Source organism: Pseudophryne corroboree, chromosome 6 (genome assembly GCF_028390025.1).
Source record: "Pseudophryne corroboree isolate aPseCor3 chromosome 6, aPseCor3.hap2, whole genome shotgun sequence".
In the NCBI taxonomy this organism is placed as follows: domain Eukaryota; kingdom Metazoa; phylum Chordata; class Amphibia; order Anura; family Myobatrachidae; genus Pseudophryne; species Pseudophryne corroboree.
Window position 1 is genome coordinate 228,593,321 of NC_086449.1, and position 22,160 is coordinate 228,615,480.

General features: G+C 45.1%; 1 protein-coding gene across 2 annotated transcripts in view; it reads left to right on the forward strand.

The window, feature by feature from the left end:
- AGBL1 (AGBL carboxypeptidase 1) overlaps positions 1–22,160 on the forward strand; it is a 1,210,518-nt gene that overhangs the window by 499,097 nt on the left and 689,261 nt on the right. For both annotated transcript variants that reach the window (XM_063925754.1, XM_063925755.1), the window contains one exon: positions 19,441–19,621. In XM_063925754.1, coding sequence (XP_063781824.1) covers positions 19,441–19,621 — 181 coding nt within the window. The remainder of the gene's footprint in view (positions 1–19,440; positions 19,622–22,160) is intronic.

Consider the following 22,160-nt stretch of genomic DNA (forward strand, 5'->3'; position numbering starts at 1 on the left):
CTGGGGAGCAGTTATAGCAGGAGTACATATTTTAACAGTGCACACTTTTGCTGCCAGAGTGCCACTGCCAGTGTGACTGACCAGTGACCACTGACCACCAGTATATTGTGATTGTCTGCCTGAAAAAGTTAAACACTCGTCGTGTGGGGTTTTTATTCTATAAACGCATTCTGCTGACAGTGTCCAGCAGGTCCGTCATTATATAATATATACCTGTCCGGCTGCAGTAGATATATATATATATATATATATATATATATATATATATATATATATATATATATATATATATATATATATATATATATATATATATATTATATCTCATTATCATCCAGTCTATATTGGCAGCAGACGCAGTACGGTAGTCCACGGCTGTAGCTACCTCTGTGTCGGCAGTCGCTCGTCCATCCATAAGTATACTAGTATCCATCCATCTCCATTGTTTACCTGAGGTGCCTTTTAGTTGTGCCTATTAAAATACGGAGAACAAAAATGTTGAGGTTCCAAAAATAGGGAAAGATCAAGATCGACTTCCACCTCGTGCTGAAGCTGCTGCCACTAGTCATGGCCGAGACGATGAAATGCCTGCAACGTCGTCTGCCAAGGCCGATGCCCAATGTCATAGTACAGAGCATGTAAAATCCAAATCACCAAATATCAGTAAAAAAAAGGACTCAAAAATCTAAAATAAAATTGTCAGAGGAGAAGCGTAAACTTGCCAATATGCCATTTACCACACGGAGTGGCAAGGAACGGCTGAGGCCCTGGCCTATGTTCATGGCTAGTGGTTCAGCTTCACATGAGGATGGAAGCACTCAGCCTCTCGTTAGAAAAATGAAAAGACTAAAGCTGGCTAAAGCACAGCAAAGAACTGTGCGTTCTTCGAAATCACAAATCCACAAGGAGAGTCCAATTGTGTCGTTTGCGATGCCTGACCTTCCCAACACTGGACGTGAAGAGCATGCGCCTTCCACCATTTGCACGCCCCCTGCAAGTGCTGGAAGGAGCACCCGCAGTCCAGTTCCTGATAGTCAGATTGAAGATGTCAGTGTTGAAGTACACCAGGATGAGGAGGATATGGGTGTTGCTGGCGCTGGGGAGGAAATTGACCAGGAGGATTCTGATGGTGAGGTGGTTTGTTTAAGTCAGGCACCCGGGGAGACACCTGTTGTCCATGGGAGGAATAGGGCCATTGACATGCCTGGTGAAAATACCAAAAAAATCAGCTCTTCGGTGTGGAAGTATTTCAACAGAAATGCGGACAACATTTGTCAAGCCGTGTGTTGCCTTTGTCAAGCTGTAATAAGTAGGGGTAAGGACGTTAACCACCTCGGAACATCCTCCCTTATACGTCACCTGCAGCGCATTCATCATAAGTCAGTGACAAGTTCAAAAACTTTGGGCGACAGCGGAAGCAGTCCACTGACCAGTAAATCCCTTCCTCTTGTAACCAAGCTCACGCAAACCACCCCACCAACTCCCTCAGTGTCAATTTCCTCCTTCCCCAGGAATGCCAATAGTCCTGCAGGCCATGTCACTGGCAATTCTGACGAGTCCTCTCCTGCCTGGGATTCCTCCGATGCATCCTTGCGTGTAACGCCTACTGCTGCTGGCGCTGCTGTTGTTGCTGCTGGGAGTCGATGGTCATCCCAGAGGGGAAGTCGTACTCGTAAGACCACTTTTACTACTTCCACCAAGCAATTGACTGTCCAACAGTCCTTTGCGAGGAAGATGAAATATCACAGCAGTCGTCCTGCTGCAAAGCGGATAACTGAGGCCTTGGCATCCTGGGCGGTGAGAAACGTGGTTCCGGTATCCATCATTACTGCAGAGGCAACTAGAGACTTGTTGGAGGTACTGTGTCCCCAGTACCAAATACCATCTAGGTTCCATTTCTCTAGGCAGGCGATACCGAAAATGTACACAGACCTCAGAAAAAGACTCACCAGTGTCCTAAAGAATGCAGTTGTACCCAATGTCCACTTAACCACGGACATGTGGACAAGTGGAGCAGGGCATGCTCAGGACTATATGACTGTGACAGCCCACTGGGTAGATGTATGGACTCCCGCCGCAAGAACAGCAGCGGCGGCACCAGTAGCAGCATCTCGCAAACGCCAACTCTTTCCTAGGCAGGCTACGCTTTGTATAATATAATATAATATAATATAATGTATAATATAATATAATATATAATATATAATATATAATATATAATATATATAATATATAATATATAATATATAATATATAATATATAATATATAATATATAATATATAATATGTAATATGTAATATGTAATATGTAATATATAATATATAAAATATAAAATATAATAATTTTTTTTTTATTTTTATTTTTTTATATAATATAATGAGAAGCGTAAACTTGCCAATATGAAAGAATGGTGTAGGATTATATGGGTGACAGCATCACTGTAGGCATGTCAGACAGTCCGTACGTATACTGGCAGGAAAAAGAGGCAATTTGGAGGCCCTTGCACAAACTGGCTTTATTTTACCTAAGTTGCCCCCCCCTCCCCTCCAGTGTGTACTCCGAAAGAGTGTTTAGTGCAGCTGGTAACCTTGTCAGCATAGGAGGTTACTTCCAGAAAATGTGGAGAAGATGTTCATCAAAATGAATTATAATAAATTCCTCCGTGGAGACTTTTACCAGCAATTGCCTCCAGAAAGTACACAGGGACCTGTGATGGTGGATTCCAGTGGGGTCGAATTAATACTCTGTGAGAAGGGGGTTGTACACAGTGAAAGGGGTGAGGAATCGGACGATGAGGAGGAGATGGACATCTTGCCTCTGTAGAGCTAGTTTGTGCAAGGAGAGATTGGTTGGTTTGGGCCCCCACCAAAAAAGAAGCAATAATTTCAGCCACAGTCGTGTGGCAGACCCTGTCGCTGAAATGATGGGTTTGTTAAAGTGTGCATTTCCTGTTTATACAACATAAGGGTGGGTGGCAGGGTCCACTTCAGTACCATGGGGTATAGACGGTTCTGCAGGAGCCATGGGCACTTTAAGACCTTTTCAGAGGGTGAACTATGCCCCTCCTCCAGAACTCGGTTTAGAAAATGTGCCCAGGCAGACTGGTCGCACTCCAGTGGAGCTCTACTGAGTTTCACTGATAGACTTTTATGTTAGCTTTTTTATTTTCAGGGAGACTGCTGGCAACAGTCTCTTTCTGCTTCGTGGGACTTAGGGGGAAGAAGTAGGAACCAACTTCCTAAAGAGTTTCATGGCTCTGTTTCTTGCTAAAAGGACACCATTCGCTCCTGAATGGTACTGAACACTAGCTGCGGCTACGCGCTCACTCCCACAGCACGCCGTCACCCCCCTAACAGAGGCAGAAGTCAGAAGATGCGTGAGTATTATTACCGGAGATCTACAGACGGGGATCTCCGGTCATCGTGATGGCTCAAGGTACCACGCAGTGAGTGGGAACGCTGCGCGAACATGCTATCCATAACACATTGCACAGCAGGGTGCATGGCGCCGGGGTGGGCAGCGGCGCCCTGGGCAGCATGAAACCTACTCTCACTGGCAAGAGGTAGCATACTTTGTATTTACACTGTCCTACACCCCCACCAGTATAAATATCTTATTCTAAAGCTGAGGAAAAACGCGCCATTACAGGGGGTGGGGCTTCTTCCTCAGGCAGCAGCAAACTGCTCAGCGCCATTTTCTCCCAGCAGCTGCAGGGCAAGAAACGCTGATCCTCCTCTCCACTTCTGAAATAAGTATTAGGGTGCAAAAAAAGGGGGGGGGGGGGAGAGCAATGTTTGGTGCTAAAACCTATTATTCATAATGGAAAGCGCTTGAAGATCTCTGTGTACAAAGTACGCGACACAGGGATTTTGTCTCTGTGTACAAAAAGTACGCAACACAGGGATTTTTTATTTTGGCGCAGAGTTGTGAACTGGCAATTCCTTTCTGTGTCCTTCTGACAGACTTTACTGTGGGTCTGTCCCCATTAAGGCCCCAAAGTGTCTGTGGTGTGATTGTGCATGTGTGTGACATTTCTGAGGCAGGGAGCTCTTCCCCTGAGGGAGCCATTTTAAGGACACAGAGTTGTAATGTGGTGGCGCTGCCGGCACACCACGAGCCTGAATGGGTAAAAGAATTACGTGATAGTGTGAATCATATCAGTAAGATATTGGATAAGTCTGAGTCTCATGCAGAAAACTGGAGAAAATCCGTGGAAGATGTGATTTTTAATAGTTCTGCCTTTTTCATCCACAGGGGGCCCCTCTGGGTCACATAAAAGGTAATTTACACAGGTTGTACAGACTGATACCGACACTGACTCTGATTCCTGTGTCGACACTAGTGATTCCAGGGGAATAGATCCAAAGTTAGCAAAAACATTCAATATGATTGTTGCTATAAAGGAGGTGTTAGAAGTTACGGAGGCCCCTCCTTTACCACAGGAGAAGGCTTACTTTTGTAAAGAAAAGAAAATTAATGTAACTTTTCCTCCATCTCATGAGCTGAACAGTCTCTTTGAGGGAGTCTGGACAAATACTGAAAATACATTTCAGATTCCCAAAAGAATTCAGGTAGCTTACCCTTTCCCTGCAGAGGACAGGAAAAGGTGGGAGTCACCCCCCGTTTTAGATAGTGCCCTCTCATGGTTAACAAAAAAGGCGATTCTCCCTGCGCCTGGGACGGCTTCACTGAAAGAGCCGGCAGACCGCAAGTTGGAGAACACATTGAAATCTGTTAATGTGGCTAATTGGACACTACTCAGGCCTACCAATGCCTGTGCATGGGTGAGTAGTGCTATTGAAAAGTGGTCAGAAAACTTGTCATCAGACATTGACAAAATAGATAGAGACGAGATACTCCTAACGTTAAGTCATATCAAAGACGCTGCTGCATACATGCTAGAGGCCATGAAAGATATTGGTCTCTTGGGATCAAGAGCCGCAACCATGGCAGTCTCAGCACGGAGGGCGTTGTGGATTCGCCAATGGAATGCTGACTCAGATAACAAAAGGAATATGGAGGCTCTCACGTATAAGGGTGAGACCTTGTTTGGAGATGGGCTGGATGCGTTAGTTTCTGCGGCTACCGCAGGTAAGTCGACATTCTTGCCTAATGCTCCTGTGCCGGCGAAAAAGACACATCACTCTCAGATGCAGTCCTTTCGGCCCAATAAATACAAAAAGGGTAAAGGTTCCCCTTTCTTTGTGGGTAAAGGAAGGGGAAAAGGAAAAATAAAGTCTGCAGTGTCTACAGGATCACAGGAGCAGAAATCAACTTCTGCTTCTGCCAAATCTGCAGCATGATGCTGTGACTCCCTTGCGGGAGTCTGCTCGGGTGGGGGCACATCTGAAACTCTTCAGTCAGGTCTGGGTTCAATCTGGCCTGGACCTGTGAGTCTTACAAACAGTGTCCCACGAGTACAAACTGGAGTTTCAAGACATTCCCCCATGCCGATTTTTCAAATCGGCCTTACCAGCTTCTATCCCAGACAGGGAAGTGATCGCGGCAGCAATACAAAAATTGTCAGGATCAAGTTATTGTCCTGGTTCCCTTGTTGCAACAAGGAGAAGGGTTTTATTGAAGCCTATTCGTAGTTCTGAAGCTGGACGGCTCGGTCAGACCGATTCTGAACCTGAAAACTCTGAATCTCTACCTGCAAAGGTTCAGGTTCAAGATGGAATCTCTGAGGGCAGTAATTTCCAGTCTGGAGGAAGGGGACTTTATGGTGTCAGTGGACATAAAAGATGCCTACTGACATGTTCCCATTTATCTTCCACATCAAGCTTATCTGAGATTCGCGATACAGGGTTGTCATTACCAATTTCAGACGTTGCCGTTTGGACTCTCCACGGCACCGAGGGTGTTCACCAAGGTAATGGCGGAGATGATGGTCCTCCTTCAACAGAAAGGAGTAAATATAATTCCTTACCTGGACGATCTCCTGATAAAAGCGAGGTCCAGGGAAAGGTTGGTGCAGAACATTGCACTCTCCCTGACAGTACTTCAACAACATGGTTGGATAATACATTTTCCTAATTCACAGTTGGAACCGACGACAAGATTGTCTTTTCTGGGGATGATACTGGACACAGAAGTACAGAGGGCATTTCTTCCAGTAGAAAAGGCTCTGGAAATCCAGAGAATGGTCAAACAAATTCTGAAACCAACAAAAGTGTCGATTCACCAATGCATTCGGTTGTTGGGAAAGATGGTAGCGGCCTACGAGGCCATACAGTTTGGCCAATTCCATGCCAGAGTATTCCAGTGGGACTTGTTGGACAAGTGGTCTGGATCCCACCTACACATGCACCAGAGGATAATCCTGTCATCCAAAGCCAGAATTTCGCTCCTGTGGTGGCTACACAGTTCTCACCTATTAGAGGGACACAGGTTTGGGATTCAGGACTGGGTCCTAGTAACCACAGATGCAAGTCTCTGAGGCTGGGGAGCAGTCAGACAGGAAGATGGTCAAGTCGAGAAGCTTGTCTTCACGTAAACATTCTGGAGTTGAGAGCCATTTACAATGGCCTTCTACAAGCGGTACATCTTCTTCAAGATCATCCCGTACAGATCCAGTCGGACAATGTAACAGCAGTCGCGTACATAAACCGTCGGGGCGGAGCAAAAAGCAGAACGGCGATGGCAGGAGGTGACAAAGATCCTCCTCTGGCAGAAAGACATGCAAGAGCTGTCGGCAATTTTCATTCCGGGAGTGGACAACTGGGAAGCGGACTTCCTCAGCAAAAACGATCTCCATCCAGGAGAATGGGGCCTCCACCAAGAAGTCTTCGCAGAGGTGACAGGTCTTTGGGGAGTTCCTCAAGTAGACATGATGGCATCTTGTCTCAACAAGAAGCTTCAGATATATTGTTCCAGGTCGAAAGACCCTCAAGCAATAGCAGTGGATGCACTAGTGACCCAGTGGGTGTTTCGGTCGGTGTATGTCTTCCCTCCACTTCCACTAATACCAAAAGTTCTCAAGATCATAAGAACAAGGGTTCGAGCGATCCTCGTTGTCCCGGACTGGCCAAGGACTGCTTGGTATCCAGATCTTCAGGAGTTGCTCATAGAAGATCCTCGGCCTCGTCCTCTTCGCGAGGACCTGCTCCAGCAGGGGCCGTGCGTATATCAATACTTACCGTGGCTACGTTTGTCGGCATGGCTGTTGAGTGCCGGATCCTAGCCCGAAAGGGTATTCCCAAAGAAGTCATTCCCACTCTGATTCAGGCCAGGAAAGGGGTAACGTCTAAACATTACCACAGTATTTGGAGAAAATATGTGTCTTGGTGTGAATCCAAGAAGGCTCCAACGGAAGAGTTTCAGTTAGGACGTTTTCTCCATTTTCTCCAGGTGGGTGTGGATGCGGGCCTACGATTGGGGTCAATCAAGGTCCAGATTTCGGCATTGTCTGTTTGCTTTCAGAAACAATTGGCCTCCCTTCCAGAAGTTCAGACCTTCATGAAGGGGGTTCTGCACATCCAACCTCCATTTGTGCTTCCTGTGGCACCATGGGATCTTAACGTAGTGTTGCAGTTCATTCAATCGGATTGGTTTGAACCTCTCCAGGAGGTAGAATTGAAGTTTCTCACTTGGAAAGTTGTCATGCTGTTGCCCTTGGCATCCGCAAGAAGGGTGTCTGAGTTAGGGGCCTTGTCTTACAAAAGCCCTTACTTGATCTTGCATGAAGATAGGGCTGAGTTAAGAACTCGTCGGCAATTTCTGCCTAAGGTGGTTTCTTCTTTCTATATAAACCAACGTATTGTGGTGCCAGTGGCTACTGACACCTTCGCTGCGTCAGAGTCTCTGGATGTGGTCAGAGCTTTGAAAATTTATGTCGCAAGAACAGCTCGGATACGGAAAACAGAGGCTCTGTTTGTCCTGTATGCTACCAACAAGCTTGGGTGTCCTGCTTCTAAGCAGGCTATTGCGCGCTGGATCAGAGGTAAGATTCAGCATGCTCATTCCACGGCAGGATAGCCGTTACAAACTTCGGTAAAAGCCCATTCTACTAGAAAGGTGGGCTCATCCTTGGCGGCTGCCCGGGGGGTCTCTGCTTTACAACTTTGCCGAGCAGCTACTTGGTCAGGGACAAAGAAGTTTGCTAAGTTTTACAAGTTTGTCACCATGGCCGATGAGGACCTAAAGTTTGCTCAATCGGTGCTGCAGGGTCATCCGCACTCTCCTGCCCCTACTGGAGCTTTGGTATAACCCCATGGTACTGAGGTGGACTCCAGCATCCTCTGGGACGTATGATAAAACAGGATTTTAATACCTACCGGTAAATCCTTTTCTCATATTCCGTAGAGGATGCTGGGCACCCAACCCAGTGCGTACTTCACCTGCAGTTGTTATTTCGTTGTAGTTACACAAGTGTTGTGTTAAAATTAATTCCAGCATGTTGCTGCAATAGTTCATGCCCGTTGGCATGTGTTATGTTGAATGCCATGTTGTGCGGCATGGTTGAAGTGTGAGCTGGTATGAATCTCAGCGTTAACTTAAAAGTAAATCCTTTCCTCGAAATGTCCGTCTCCCTGGGCACAGTTCCTATACTGAGGTCTGGAGGAGGGGCATAGAGGGAGGAGCCAGTTCACACTCTGAAAAGGTCTTAAGGTGCCCATGGCTCCTGCGGAACAGTCTATACCCAATGGTACTGAGGTGGACCCCAGCATCCTCTACGGACTAGGAGAAAAGGATTTATCGGTAGGTATTAAAATCCTGGTTTTTATTTTTTTTTATTTATCTTTGCATCATGTGCTGTTTGGGGCTAATTGTTTTAAGTGCCATCCTGTCTGACACTGCAGTGCCACACCTAGATGGGCCAGGTGTTTTTGCTGCCCACTTGGGTCGCTTAGCTTAGTTATCCAGCGACCTCGGTGCAAATTTTAGGACTAAAAATATTGTGAGGTGTTCAGAATAGACTGGAAATGAGTGGAAATTATGGTTATTGAGGTTAATAATACTATAGGATCAAAATTACCCCCAAATTCTATGATTTATGCTATTTTTGAAAAAAAACACCCGAATCCAAAATGCACCCGAATCCGACAAAAATTTGATAGGGAGGTTTTGCCAAAACGTGTCTGAATCCAAAACACGACCGCGGAACCGAATCCAAAACCAAAACCAAAACACAAAACTCGAAAAATGACCGCTGCACATCTCTAATTAGTATATCGACTTTTAATCTATAGATAGGTCTGGGGAGCATTTTCAAATGCTGCCTCCCCACACTTGAAGCACTACGATTGGTCAGATGCTGATTGTGACTAATTCTGAATAACTAATTCTGAGTCTCAGAGTGGTAAATTTCATCACAACCCTTGTGCAGAATATAGGGCCCTATACTTAATGGCTTTATATATAAACGTACCGGAATGTTTTTACCGGCACATGGGATCCCGGTGCTTGAAATACAGACGCCGGGATCCCGATGTGTAAGAAGCCATCAGGGGTGCTTAAGGGGTGTTCTCCCCAGCCCCCTAATCCTCCCTCACTGCAGTTTAACCCTAACCTCCCCCCGTGGGTGCCTAACACTAACTCCCCCCCCCCCCCCCCCCCGCCGCCGCCTAAACCTAACACCCCCCCCCCCCCCTTCCCAGCTTTCCTGTGTTGCCGCATGGCCTGTCCTCATTCTGGATTCCTGCACCAGGATAGTATACCCATTCTGGATGCCTGTATTGTCATCCACAATAGGGTCGGTATTCTGACTGCCGGGATCCTGACTGCTTCCCAAACTTACTATGCATTTTTTCTTTATTGGCACCACAACTACTTCTAGTCTTTCAAATGATACAGGAGTACCAGACATGCAAATGTTCTTATCAAAGAATGGGTTATATAAATTCCTAATGGATAAGGATATCCAGGGTTATGGTGCATACTCGCGCACTATAGTACTATAAAAAGAGGAATAAAACACAACAGCTGACATCGGCATCAGACAAAATTTAGACCAAAATAATCCTGCATAGGAGACCACAATTAGGTTGAACTCGATGGACAAATTGTCTCTTTTCAACCTTAGATACTATGTTGCAAAGACCCATCTCTTCTCGGAGTTTGAAATGTGTAATTTTTCCATTGGTCAGTTGAAGTTTTGAGAGTCCCTCGAGTTCCTCCTCTTCAGCAGCTTTAGATACTGTACGCCGTGTAACGACAAGCCTGTGTGCATCCTACACATGATCTAGGGTACTTGCACCTCCAGTGAGGAGGTCTACAACCAAAGGAGCTGTGTCCTTACTATCAGTGGCAGCTACAGATGTGGGGCTGCAGTGCAGTCTAATACTCAAAGAGGAGTGCCACACCACCTGCCACCCCAAACAACACTAAGCATCGTCAGCCTGGACTTGCTGGCAGTTGGTGTGGCTCCCCTATTTGAATTGTGGACTGTGCTGCAGGCCACCTTAGGGGCCACCACTGCTTACTATAGATATTGACAATCTGTGATCAGCGTTACTGTCCCAGTCCATGAAACACAAAGAAACTTCCAATCCCTATAGCACAAGCCACCTCCTCCTTTGCTCTGAGTGGCTGCAAGGTGCGTCTCTGGACCTTCCAAAGGATGCTTTGGTGGCACTGCAGCAGTCATACTGGCTGCAGCGTGCCTTTCTGTGCCCTATATGTTGGCACCACTTGCACACCCCTAAGTATGACCCAGATGTTATCAACACGGTGTGTGGCGCCTCGGTGCAGTATAAACCACTTCACGTAAATACGGATCAGGGGGAAGGCCAAACTGTCCTCAGTCTGATTAGTCATCCCTGACCTGTCGGGTTCCTAGACGTGTGTCCTCTGCCCCCTATGAGGACAGTCCTGTTGTCCTAATGCTACTTGTTGTTGGCAACTACAACACATATTGGAAACACGTGTAAAATAAATGGATCTTTTAACAGTATGTTTTTTATTTCAAGAACATGTAGGTGCTTTTTAAGTATGGTACATTTCTTTAATTTGTGATCTTCCCAATGAAGCAAATATACTGTGGTGTTCACTTTCAGTATGCTAATTATGTAGATGTTCAAAAAAATGTTAAGCATCTAATTACATGTTAATTGATGATCACTGTATTTTCAAGGTGGCTGAATGGTTTTATAATCAGTACAATTAGTATAATAGATTATTATACATTCAGCTATTAGCTGGTTAGACATTTAGCTACAGTAGGTTTCTGGCCCTCCAGAGCACTATTCAATTTACATTCCTTGTGAGCTATTTACAGCGGGTGCATAGATACACCTGCTTTATCCACTTACTTTAATCTTCTATCAATTGCAAGCTGTAATGAGCAGGATCATGCACAGGAGGGCCACCAGGGACTAAGGAGGGTGAAAGTCTAATGGTCCACATTTATGTTTCAGAACTAATGCTGGGAGGTGGGTAGGCTTCCTCAAGGAATGATTTATTTATAGAGAATCTATTTAGTGGTTTATGTATTTTATATCCTGCAAGTAGTTTTCCCTTAAGTCTGGGGGAAGAATAATAAAGTCAAACAGCCCTGACTTAAATATTTTATTTACCTTACTTGCTTGTCTTCTGTAATGTCCGGGATATTCCTGAATTTTGGGAAGTACATAGGCATGACACCCTCCTAATACTACCCACTTCCTAGTGAAATGAGAATTGTATCATCGTGCCCTGCCACTTCTGTGTGATGCTATAAAGGGGGTGCAGCATAATGACACAATTGTCTTACCACTATCCCACAATGGCCATGCATTGCAAACAGGGAGAGTGGCTTCTTGGGATGGGGCGACTTCAAGGAAGGGGGTATGGCTTCATATCCCCAAACCCTGTTTTTATCACTCCGGGGGACTGGGAGATGCCTGTTGCTTCCAGAAACTGCTGTTGGTGCAGTGCCGGCTCCTACAGAGTGACTGGAGTCAGGTGCTGCACATAATGTTACAGTGCACCCGGCTGCTGTCATTGAGCAGGAGCCGGCATTTTGTTGTCACCCCAAGGCGGGTGAGATTCGGATGAAGCCTGCACCTCACACTCCCATAGTGATGCCATGGAATCAGAGTCTTGATATGAAGTGCTACAATGTGGCAGCCATGACTTTTTTTTTTTTTTTTTCCATTCCAAAACAGTTTTGCTTCATATACAGACAGTCGCACACAGATATACAAGTTTTGCATTTTTTTTTTTTTTAATCGTATTCATTTTTAATATTAGACAGCGAGCATAAACGGGTCAATACAGAAAGACAAAGCATTTAAAGTGAATAAGTCCAACATTGTGTTGGACTGACAAAAACATGTCATACTGTACAGTGAAGAATCGCCATATTATGCAGTGTCCAATGAAAATGGAAACAGGAAAAACATCCTAGGGGTAAATTTACTAAGATGGGAGTTCTAGTCAAGATGGGATGTTGCCCATAGCAACCAATCAGATTCTACTTATTTATCTAGCACCTTCTAGAAGATAATACCTGGAATCTGATTGGTTGCTATGGGCAACAACCCATCTTAAATATATCTCCCATCTTAGTAAATTTACCCCCTAGAGAGGAAGAACTAATGAAAAGAGTGGAGAGGGGCAGGCAGGGCAGTCTTATCATATGGGCTAAATGGGCTCTTTCCCAAGGGCCCCAGGAGTCTAAGGGCCCTAAGCTGATAGCTTAGGGTCCCCTCTTTCCAGGGGTACCATATTTTTGAAAATCGGCCCTGGGGAACCGGAGATACCTGACTTTGAAGCAGTGGTCCCTATCCAAGACTGTTCATTGGTCTTCCCCACCAGATATATCGGGTTCTGTCTGACTTAGAGTTTTTTTGAGGGTATTTCCCAAAAGATGGGACTCTCCCCTTTCAGTGGACACTGGCAGCTTGTCTCTACTATGCCCAGAACCAGAGATATAAGCCGTCAAGCAGCTGGTCCATGCTCCAGCTCCACACATCTGGTTTGCAGTTTTATATTTTTGCCAGTGAATTGCTCTGGCTTCTGAACTCTGATCCCCAAGTGGCCAGAACCTCTTGAAAGGTGGGACTCTCGTTTTTTATTGCATTCAAAGCTAAGATATCTATTTCCAGGAACTGGAGATATCTGCAGTCAACTCTTACTGGAAAATTATGAATATTAAGTCCACTCCACTATCCACCCCTCCCCTGCGTATTACACACCCCCTATCATCCTGGAAGCCATGTACCAGGGCCCCTTCATTCATCCCAATGCCTCTTCTACAGTTTAGTGTTCTCCCACCATCTGTGCAGTAAAGGAGTAATTAGCAGAAAGTACTGCTCCAGGTCCTACATACTGAGTGGCATATAGAACACCCCCTACCGCCCATGGTACATCAATGCTGCTGCTGATAGCACCCTCCACCACTACCACTGGAGGATGGGTAGGGGGCCCAGTGCGTTGCTGTGCCCAGGGGCCTACACTGCTGTTAAGATGGCCCTGGGGGCAGTAAAGGGGTAATGAGAGAAACCTGAGGGCAGGAGAGGGTATGAAATGACGGAGAGATGAGTGACCTATTAAAAACAGAAAAGTATTAGATGAACACATGGGAACATTATTTGGTCGCTAAATGTGGGAGTATTCTATCCAGAGATGGAGCACAATAGGTACCATCTGGCGTGTTAACGAATGATTTTAAGATATCTGAGACATTGTTAGCAGAGGCGTATCTAGGGTAGGGCGAGTGGGGCACGTGCCCTGGGCGCCTTGGCAGGCCCAGGAGAGGGGGGCGCCGCCGGCGTCCAGGGCATCATGCCCCACTCGCCCCTGTCAACCCTAAATGTGAGGGGAGGAGAGCGCAGCGTCTCTCCCTCCCCTCACCGCCGCTGCCAGCACTAGCAGCGCTGCCAGCAGCGCTGCTGTGTCCGGTCTCCGGCGCTAGCCAATCAGAGCTTGCGGACCAGCTCCTGATTGGCTGCCGGTCCGCGAGCTGTGATTGGCTAGCGAACCGGCGCCAGACAGCCGCCGGAGACCTGGAGCGGCGAGGGGATGGAGAGGCGCTGCCCTCCCCTCACATAGCAACAAGAAGCCACCGGCCGGTAAGTGACGTGGGGGGGGGGGGGGGGTCCGGCGGCACGGGGTGGCATGTATCTGGCACCAAGTGGGGACTGGCACTGTGGGGCAATGTAACTGGCACTGTGGGGCATGTATCTGGCACTGTCTGTGGGGCAATGTATCTGGCACTGTGGGGCATGTAACTGGCACCAAATGGGGCATGTAACTGGCACTGAGTGGGGCCTGGCACTGTGGGGCATATATCTGGCACTGTGGGGCAATGTATCTGGCACTGTGGGGCATGTAACTGGCACCAAATGGGGCATGTAACTGGCACTGAGTGGGGCCTGGCACTGTGGGGCATGTAACTGGCACTGAGTGGGGCCTGGCACTGTGGGGCATGTTACTGGCACTGAGTGGGGCCTGGCACTGTGGGGCATTTAACTGGCACTGTGGGGCAATTTAACTGGCACTGTGGGGCAATGTAACTGGCACTGAGTGGGGCAATGTAACTGGCACTGAGTGGGGCAATGTAACTGGCACTGAGTGGGGCAATGTATCCGGCACTGAGTGGGGCAATGTATCCAGCACTGAGTGGGGCAATGTATCCGGCATTGCTATCCGGCACTGTGGGGCAGTGGCGTCACAAGGGGGGTGCGGGGGGTGCGGCCCGCTCCCGGGTGTCACCCGCCGAGGGGTGACACCAAAATGCCGGTTCCTACTTAGAGACAGGAGCTGAGTGCTGCACTGTTATATTAAGTGCAGCAGTCGGCTCCTGTCACTGTGTACGAGCCAGCACTGCAGGCACAGCACTCCCCAGGAGTGAGCCTGCACCTCCTAACCCCCCAAGTTGAAAAAAAAAAACGGGTGTCGGGACGCGAAGCCCCGCCCCTTTCGGGAAGCCACACCCTTTCAAGTCATTCAAGCTGATAAACAAGGGATGTCAGTCCGCGAAGCCCCGCCCCTTCCCCCGAAGCCCCGCCCCCTCTTTTGCCGCCGCACCGGGTGTCTAAGAGGTGAGTGACGCCTCTGCTGTGGGGCAATGTAACTGGCACTGTGGGCCATTTTCAGTGGCCACACCCCTTCTGGAGCATTGCCACACCCCTTCTGGCAACGGCAGGAGCAGGTCAGACAGATAAGTGACAGGAAACATGTTCTATAAGTCAGTATTTTATGGTTATATACTGTAAGTTTTGAGTTTTATACAGTATATTGCAGGATATCCTTTATAGTGAACTACAAGGTTCTAAGGGGCCTATATGCTAAATATTTTGTGGGAAATCCTCCCCAAAATGTCCACTTTCAGTGGATACTGTACCTGAAAAATGTAACTATTGCCTGGATATATGAAGGGGTTCAAAGCAGATATTGGAGATGGCATTGGCTACCAGGCCCAAGTTTGGTAACAGGGTCGTAACTAGGGTAGGGCAGATGGTGTATCGCACACCACACAGTTTTCGTATAGGCGCACCGTCTGCACTCAACTTGATTGGTAGTGCCTGTATGCGGGGAGTGGTTTATCACTGGGCACTGTGTAGGTAAAAGCAGGGAGTACTGCATAGTGAGAGGAATCCCCCATACAGGCCAGCCCATGTCCTGTAGTAAGAGAAATTGATTGGCAGGTGTTGGAATTTGTTGCGCTGATCTTTGTAGTAAGTTACTTCAAAAGCATTGGATTTATTTTTGTACTTTTTATTATGTATTTTAAACTTTTACATTCTAAGCAAGTACAATATTCGTTATCTACCACTACACTCTAATGTAATGCGTAGTCAGGGCCAACTTAATGCATAGGCAGTTGCCAAGACCCCCCACGATTATTAGGGGCATTTAAACAGGGATAAGCTGGGCCTGGGTGCCACCATAGCGTCTTGGGAGGCAGGTAGAGTATACTGCATGGCTGCTCTGATTGTGAATTACACACCATAAGAGCGGACAGGCAGTGATTGTCTGTTATCATACGGATTGTCAGATGACTGGAGCTATCCACCAATCTGAGTGCTGACAGACATTCACTGTGTGGAAGCCTGAGCAGAGATGATGCACGACAGCAGGAGTGATAATTTATGATTAATAAAATATATCCCTGTGAATGACTGGGCAAGGGCCCCAGTATATTGCTTTACCCGGGCCTACAATGGTGTGAAGACAGCCCTGGATGTAGTACAATGCATTGCATTTATTAGTTGTACTGTAGTTAGTACTGAAAACTTTCTTTATAGATTGTGTTTACCTTTTTATAGCTTATGTAAGATGCAGTTAGTATATGATTTACAGCAGGCCCGGCGCTATCTTCCCAGCAAGGTCTGCAAATCAGAGAGGTGCTTTCCCCACTCTGCGACCTTGCTGATGCTCACTGTTGCTGCCAGCGCATGTCACACTCAGCCAGCGCGGACGGGCGGCTGTTAGCACCTCTCTCTGGGGGATAAGCATCCCCCTGCCCAGGTCCAGCACTACTCAGAGCCTGTCGCACTTGTGCAGCAACATCACTGGCAGCACAGACCTGCAGCCGTTAGCACCCCTCCCCCTCTAGAGTTTAGCATCCCCCTGCCAGAGCTTACACCCGTGGCCGAGGGGAAGCAGCGTGTCCTTCACTCCTGCCCTGGCTCTGCCACCAAAGCGTTCTGGATCACAACCAAGCACCGAATGGCACTACTGCACCTTCATATACCGGCTCTCTAAAGCTCTGACACCCACTCACAGGGACCTTTCACCCAGCCCATAATGTTGACCCCACGCCTGTCCATTGTCTGCCCCACTGAACACCCACAAGTGGAAGTTGTCGAAAATCCTACAGCCTGTCCACTTCTCTAGAGAGTATAAGCAGCATAGGCAGTGAGGCCCGGGTCCCGGTCATCAATCAGGATGACAGATGTATCAGAATGAACTAAAGGTAAATTCCTAGTGGGTTCTTGGGGAGGGAAGCAGTGGTCGGTATTGTGCCCCTGAGCCATATACACTGTGATTCTTGGGTGTGGGGGTGTCTGTCCTGTGCCCCTGACTCCTTGCAGACTCTGATAATTGGGGTGAGTGGTGGGGTGTTTGTAGTTGACCTGTCCTGTGTCACTGAGCCCTGTACACTCTAATACTATACTTGAGAATGAAGGGGTATGTCCTGTGACACTGACCCCAATACGCTATGATAATTGGAGGGGGGCAGTGGTGGTTTTTGCTGCAGGAGGGTGAGTGACGGGCAGCTACATACATACATTCATTCATTCATTCATTCATTCATTCATACATACATACATACATACATACATACATACATACATACATACATACATACATACATACATACATACATACATTCATACACTCATTCATACACTCATTCATACACTCATTCATACACTCATTCATACACTCATTCATACACTCATTCATACACTCATACACTCATACACTCATACACTCATACACTCATACACTCATACACTCATACATATACATACACTCATACACTCATACATATACATACACTCATACATATACACACACTCTAGATAGGGGTTCTACTTGTGCAATGTGTATAAGGGGCTACCTGGCATGCATAAGGGGCTCTGCCTGGTGCAGCCTGCGTAAGTGACTCTACCTGCTGTGTATAAGGGGTACTGGGGCAGATGTATTAACCTGGAGAAGGCATAAGGAAGTGATAAACCAGTGACATGTGCAAGGTGATAAACGCACCAGCCAATCAGATCCTAACTGTTAATTTACATATTGGAGCTGATTGGCTGGTGCCTTTATCACCTTGCTCATATCACTGGTTTATCACTTCCTTATGCCTTCTCCAGGTTAATATATCTGCCCCACTGTGTGGTGTGCTGTGACTGACAGACGCTACTGTGCGGTGTAATGTGAATTGGTACTATTTTGTGGCCATGCCTCTTCCCACGAAGCCAAGCCCCTGTTACTGTCCCTGTTATAAAATGGAAGGCACCAAAGGAAGTGTTTACCATGGGCACCACAAGGTCTAGAACTGGCCCTGATAGGGTGGTCTCTCTCTTATGTGTTCCTGACCCCAGCACACTCTGATAATTGGGGATGGGGGAACAAAATTATAGTTTGCAGGTGGCGCAGAGCACCCTAGCAGCGGCCCTGACTTACAGTATGATTCCTAATGCCATCCAGTGAACATATTGTATACTCTTCTGAAATAACCATACTTTGGTAAATGCTACAATGCAATATTTCAGTGAGCTGCTTATCTGGTTGCCCATATTCTGGATCTAAATGGACAACTGCAATACTGAGGTTCATTGCCAAATCGGTCTAGTACTGTACCTAGAGGGAAAGTATGTACATTGATAGATCTAATTGGAGAATACCAGACAAGGGGTAGTTACTGTTATGTATAAAAGATTCATTTTTGCACTGGCTAATGGTATTAGTGGTGCATCACAGGAATTTTCGAGTGCAGTGTTGGACACCACATTATAATAAGGATGTAGGAGAACTACAGAGGCATTTAACATTGGCAAACTCATTAATAAAGGAAGTGGTAGAGTTAAATTATAAAGAGGTTAGAAAAACCAGGCTTATTTACTGTGAAAAAAGGTTATTTAGAGGAGATCAAAGTCAATGCAAAAAATGTATAGAAGGCTTAATTGACAATTGTCGACTTTGTGTTTTGCCTTTCTCCGGATGCAACGTTTTGAAAGGTTGAACTTTAAGAACATTATATTATTATTATTATTATTATTATTATTTTATTTATTTATTTATTTTTTCCCCCCAGCCATACTAACTTTACGAACCATTTAACAAAGTAACTGCGGGTGTGAAAACCATTCTTTATAAAAAAAATAAAAAAAATTCTGGTACTTTTGTGGTTAGAATAAAGCAAAGAAACACTGTCTGTAACAAATATACTTGCCTGCAGAACGAATGAGTCAATTTGTCTAGTCTGGACACCCAGCCCCCTTCCCTTATGCTTCTTCATTACGACAGACCTTGTCAGTCACCCTTCTCTCTGACTCTTTGCACAATTTGAAGGTTTTACATTTGTGGAGAAGAATTTCCCTTTTATCCTGTACTGGATATCAATTATCAACCTACCCTTTTCTGATTCTAGAAACCACATCATGTTGTCAGTGTGTATAACTACAGTACTAGGGTAGCCAGAGTCATCCGGTGCTGCACCTTGTTTACTGTACCTGTCACACATGCTGTATCGTGCCCCAGCTTCCCCATGCCATGTCTGCAGTGAACAGGGAGCTTTAACATTCTCTGTGACACCACAGGAAATATGTAGCCACAGAATGCATTGCATATGGTTCACATTCCGTGTCTCCAAAATGAAGTTATGCTAAGAGTACAATGGAATTGCCATCCACTTGGCAAAGAACTTGAGTGGCTTGTTGGCTTTTAATTATATGGCAAACATACAAAATGGTTTCAAATATTAATTTTGTATTGGAAAGAAAATTATTTGCTTGGCAGCATTCCCTCCTAGATGTAAAATTTAGTATTATGCTTGTTGCAGGTGGCCGTCAATATATGGTACTTACTGCTCGGGTACACCCAGGTGAGAGCAATGCCAGCTGGGTGATGAAGGGGACATTGGAATTTCTCACTGGCAGTGACCCTATTGCAGAGATTCTGAGAGAGATGTTCATCTTCAAAATCATCCCAATGCTTAATCCAGATGGAGTCATCAATGGAAAGTAAGGAAAACGTCTCTTGTCTTTTTCATTAGGTAGATTATTAATAGATTTTACAGGGACAGTAGTAATATAAATAAATAATGGTAATACTGTGGCTTACATTGGTCATGATATGCGTTACTGTGTTTTATATGGATTAATGTAGCCCTAGATATTACAAGTCGCTTTAGATTTTTTTATGACCTGTGTAAAGACTTCTGGTCTAGGGTCTTTTTGGTTCTGTATAAGGTCATGGAAATGTGAGGTAAATTGTGAGTTCCGTAATAATTTGCAGTAGGGGCAATGTTTCATATGATCAAGTTTTCCTAATGTGCACTGACCTCGCCATCTGTTATAAACATCAGAACTCATCATTAATGCAGCTAATATGAACAGCACTTTCACATCTATTCTCATCACCTATTAATTATAAGCTTTTCTAAGGGGTATATCAAATTAGCCCTGGTAATATACTGGGGCTAATTGTCCCGCCGGGGGCTATCCTATTAGCGTCAATAAGCTGGCACGAGTGGCGGCTTATCTGGGTTTACCAGATGCTGCACCGAGTGCTGGCTCCTGATGGCTCCCAGAGCAGTGCTGCAGTTCCTGCTCCCTCCAGTCACATGACCACTCCCCATATAACCGGGGGTGGGGCAAGATGGGGGATTTGGGTCATGGCGCTTTCCCACCTGGATTAAGCGCCAAGTACTGGCTCCTGGGCCACGGCGCCCTCCCTGCAGTCCCAGCCTGCCGCCTCAGGCAGGCAAAACCAAACTCCAGACCCACCCCCCACCAGTTTTCATGTGAATATGGGGCTGTTTCTACCGAAAACACACAGGTTTCACTGAACCTGTGTGTTTTCGGGAGGTCAGCCTTTTTTTTCGGGCAATCCATATTGGATAGCCTGTGTAAAAACTAAAAAAAATAATTGGTGAAACATCGGAAAAAAGTCTGAAAAAAACGTCCGGTAATTGGATATCCCCCTAAAAGTGTTTGAGGAGTTCTGTGATAAAGGAAAGTATGAGGCACTGAAATGAACGTCGTTATACAGACTTTGAGTTGACATCTAATATATCCTTTTGATCCAAAGAATATACTAATGCCAGAGAAAATGTGTGTGTGTGTGTGTGTGTGTGTGTGTGTGTGTGTGTGTGTGTATGTATGTGTGTGTGTATATATATATATATATATATATATATATATTATTGATTTTTGGAATCTTATTTATGAATATTAATATTTAATATAACATATATGGTTATTAATATATGGATATATTTAAATTAATATGCGTTATCATATATATCTGCAAATATATTATGTCAGGCTTACAAATTAATTGGCTGATAAATATATGCAGTCCTTATATATATATATATATATATATATATATATATATATATATATATATATATATATATATATGACTTATGAAATTATGAAGTTAAGATTCCTTAAAGAGAGTTCAAGCTTGAATATTACCGCTCTTTTTATATGATTCTTTATTTACAGGCAGATCAAATCGTACAGAATAAGATATACACAGTAGTGATATATATACTAATTATAATTATATTAAGCTATGCTATGTTTCCTTCGTTACATAACATAAAACAACATGACATAAGTTTCACAAACAGTTTCAATTGCTAACATAAAATGTATACTTGCAAGTTAAAGATTGCCATCCCAAGAATCATTCCTTCTGCATGTTCTCCATGACTTCTCCTCCTGACTGACTTCCTTCCTTCTCCTTCTCCTTCTTCCTCTCCCTCTTCCTTCTAACTACAAGTCTGGTCCTTTTATCTCATATTTTACCAATTCAAACTATCATATTCTCATAGTTTCCAATGGAATAGGTAATTATAGGTTTGTCAGATTCCAAGGTGTAATAAAACAAACATTGAACTGGGCTGTCGTGTCCTGTTCACGGAGGCATGGTGTCATAAAAGTGTGGTGTCCACACTGCCTTAAGCAAGTATAGTATTGTAAAATCTGGAATGTCTTTTCAGCCAAAGTTCTGTTGTATTGACAAGTTTTCCTGGGGTCGGTTACACAATGTTTTATCAATGGATGTGATCTCTTTTCATAGTAGTTAAATTATGCTCCCTAGCTTTAAACTTTACTGGACAATAGACAAACCAGTTTTATAATTGCGATAGGTATTGCAATCTTGATTCTGATCTACTGTAAGCACACCTGGGAATTCCAATGACCAACAGAGCTCTGTCACACACCTATTATCATTTATGGCCTAATACCTTTTCTCTACAATGACTCTTGATCTTACTGTGACCTCTCTAGCCTTATTTATGACTAGAGCAGAATAAACCTGTTCCCTACACTGTTTAACCATTTTGCAGTAAAACACAAATATACAGTATATCTATATAAATACATACACAAACCTAATCTCTTAAATCAGCTAAACATTACCTCATACATTCAAACTTATTTCATATCTATTCCTTACTATATATATCCACTATACTGTCCACTATGGTAACATCGCCTATTTATAATGAATTATATTTTGATTCAGACAACATCTATTGCCCTA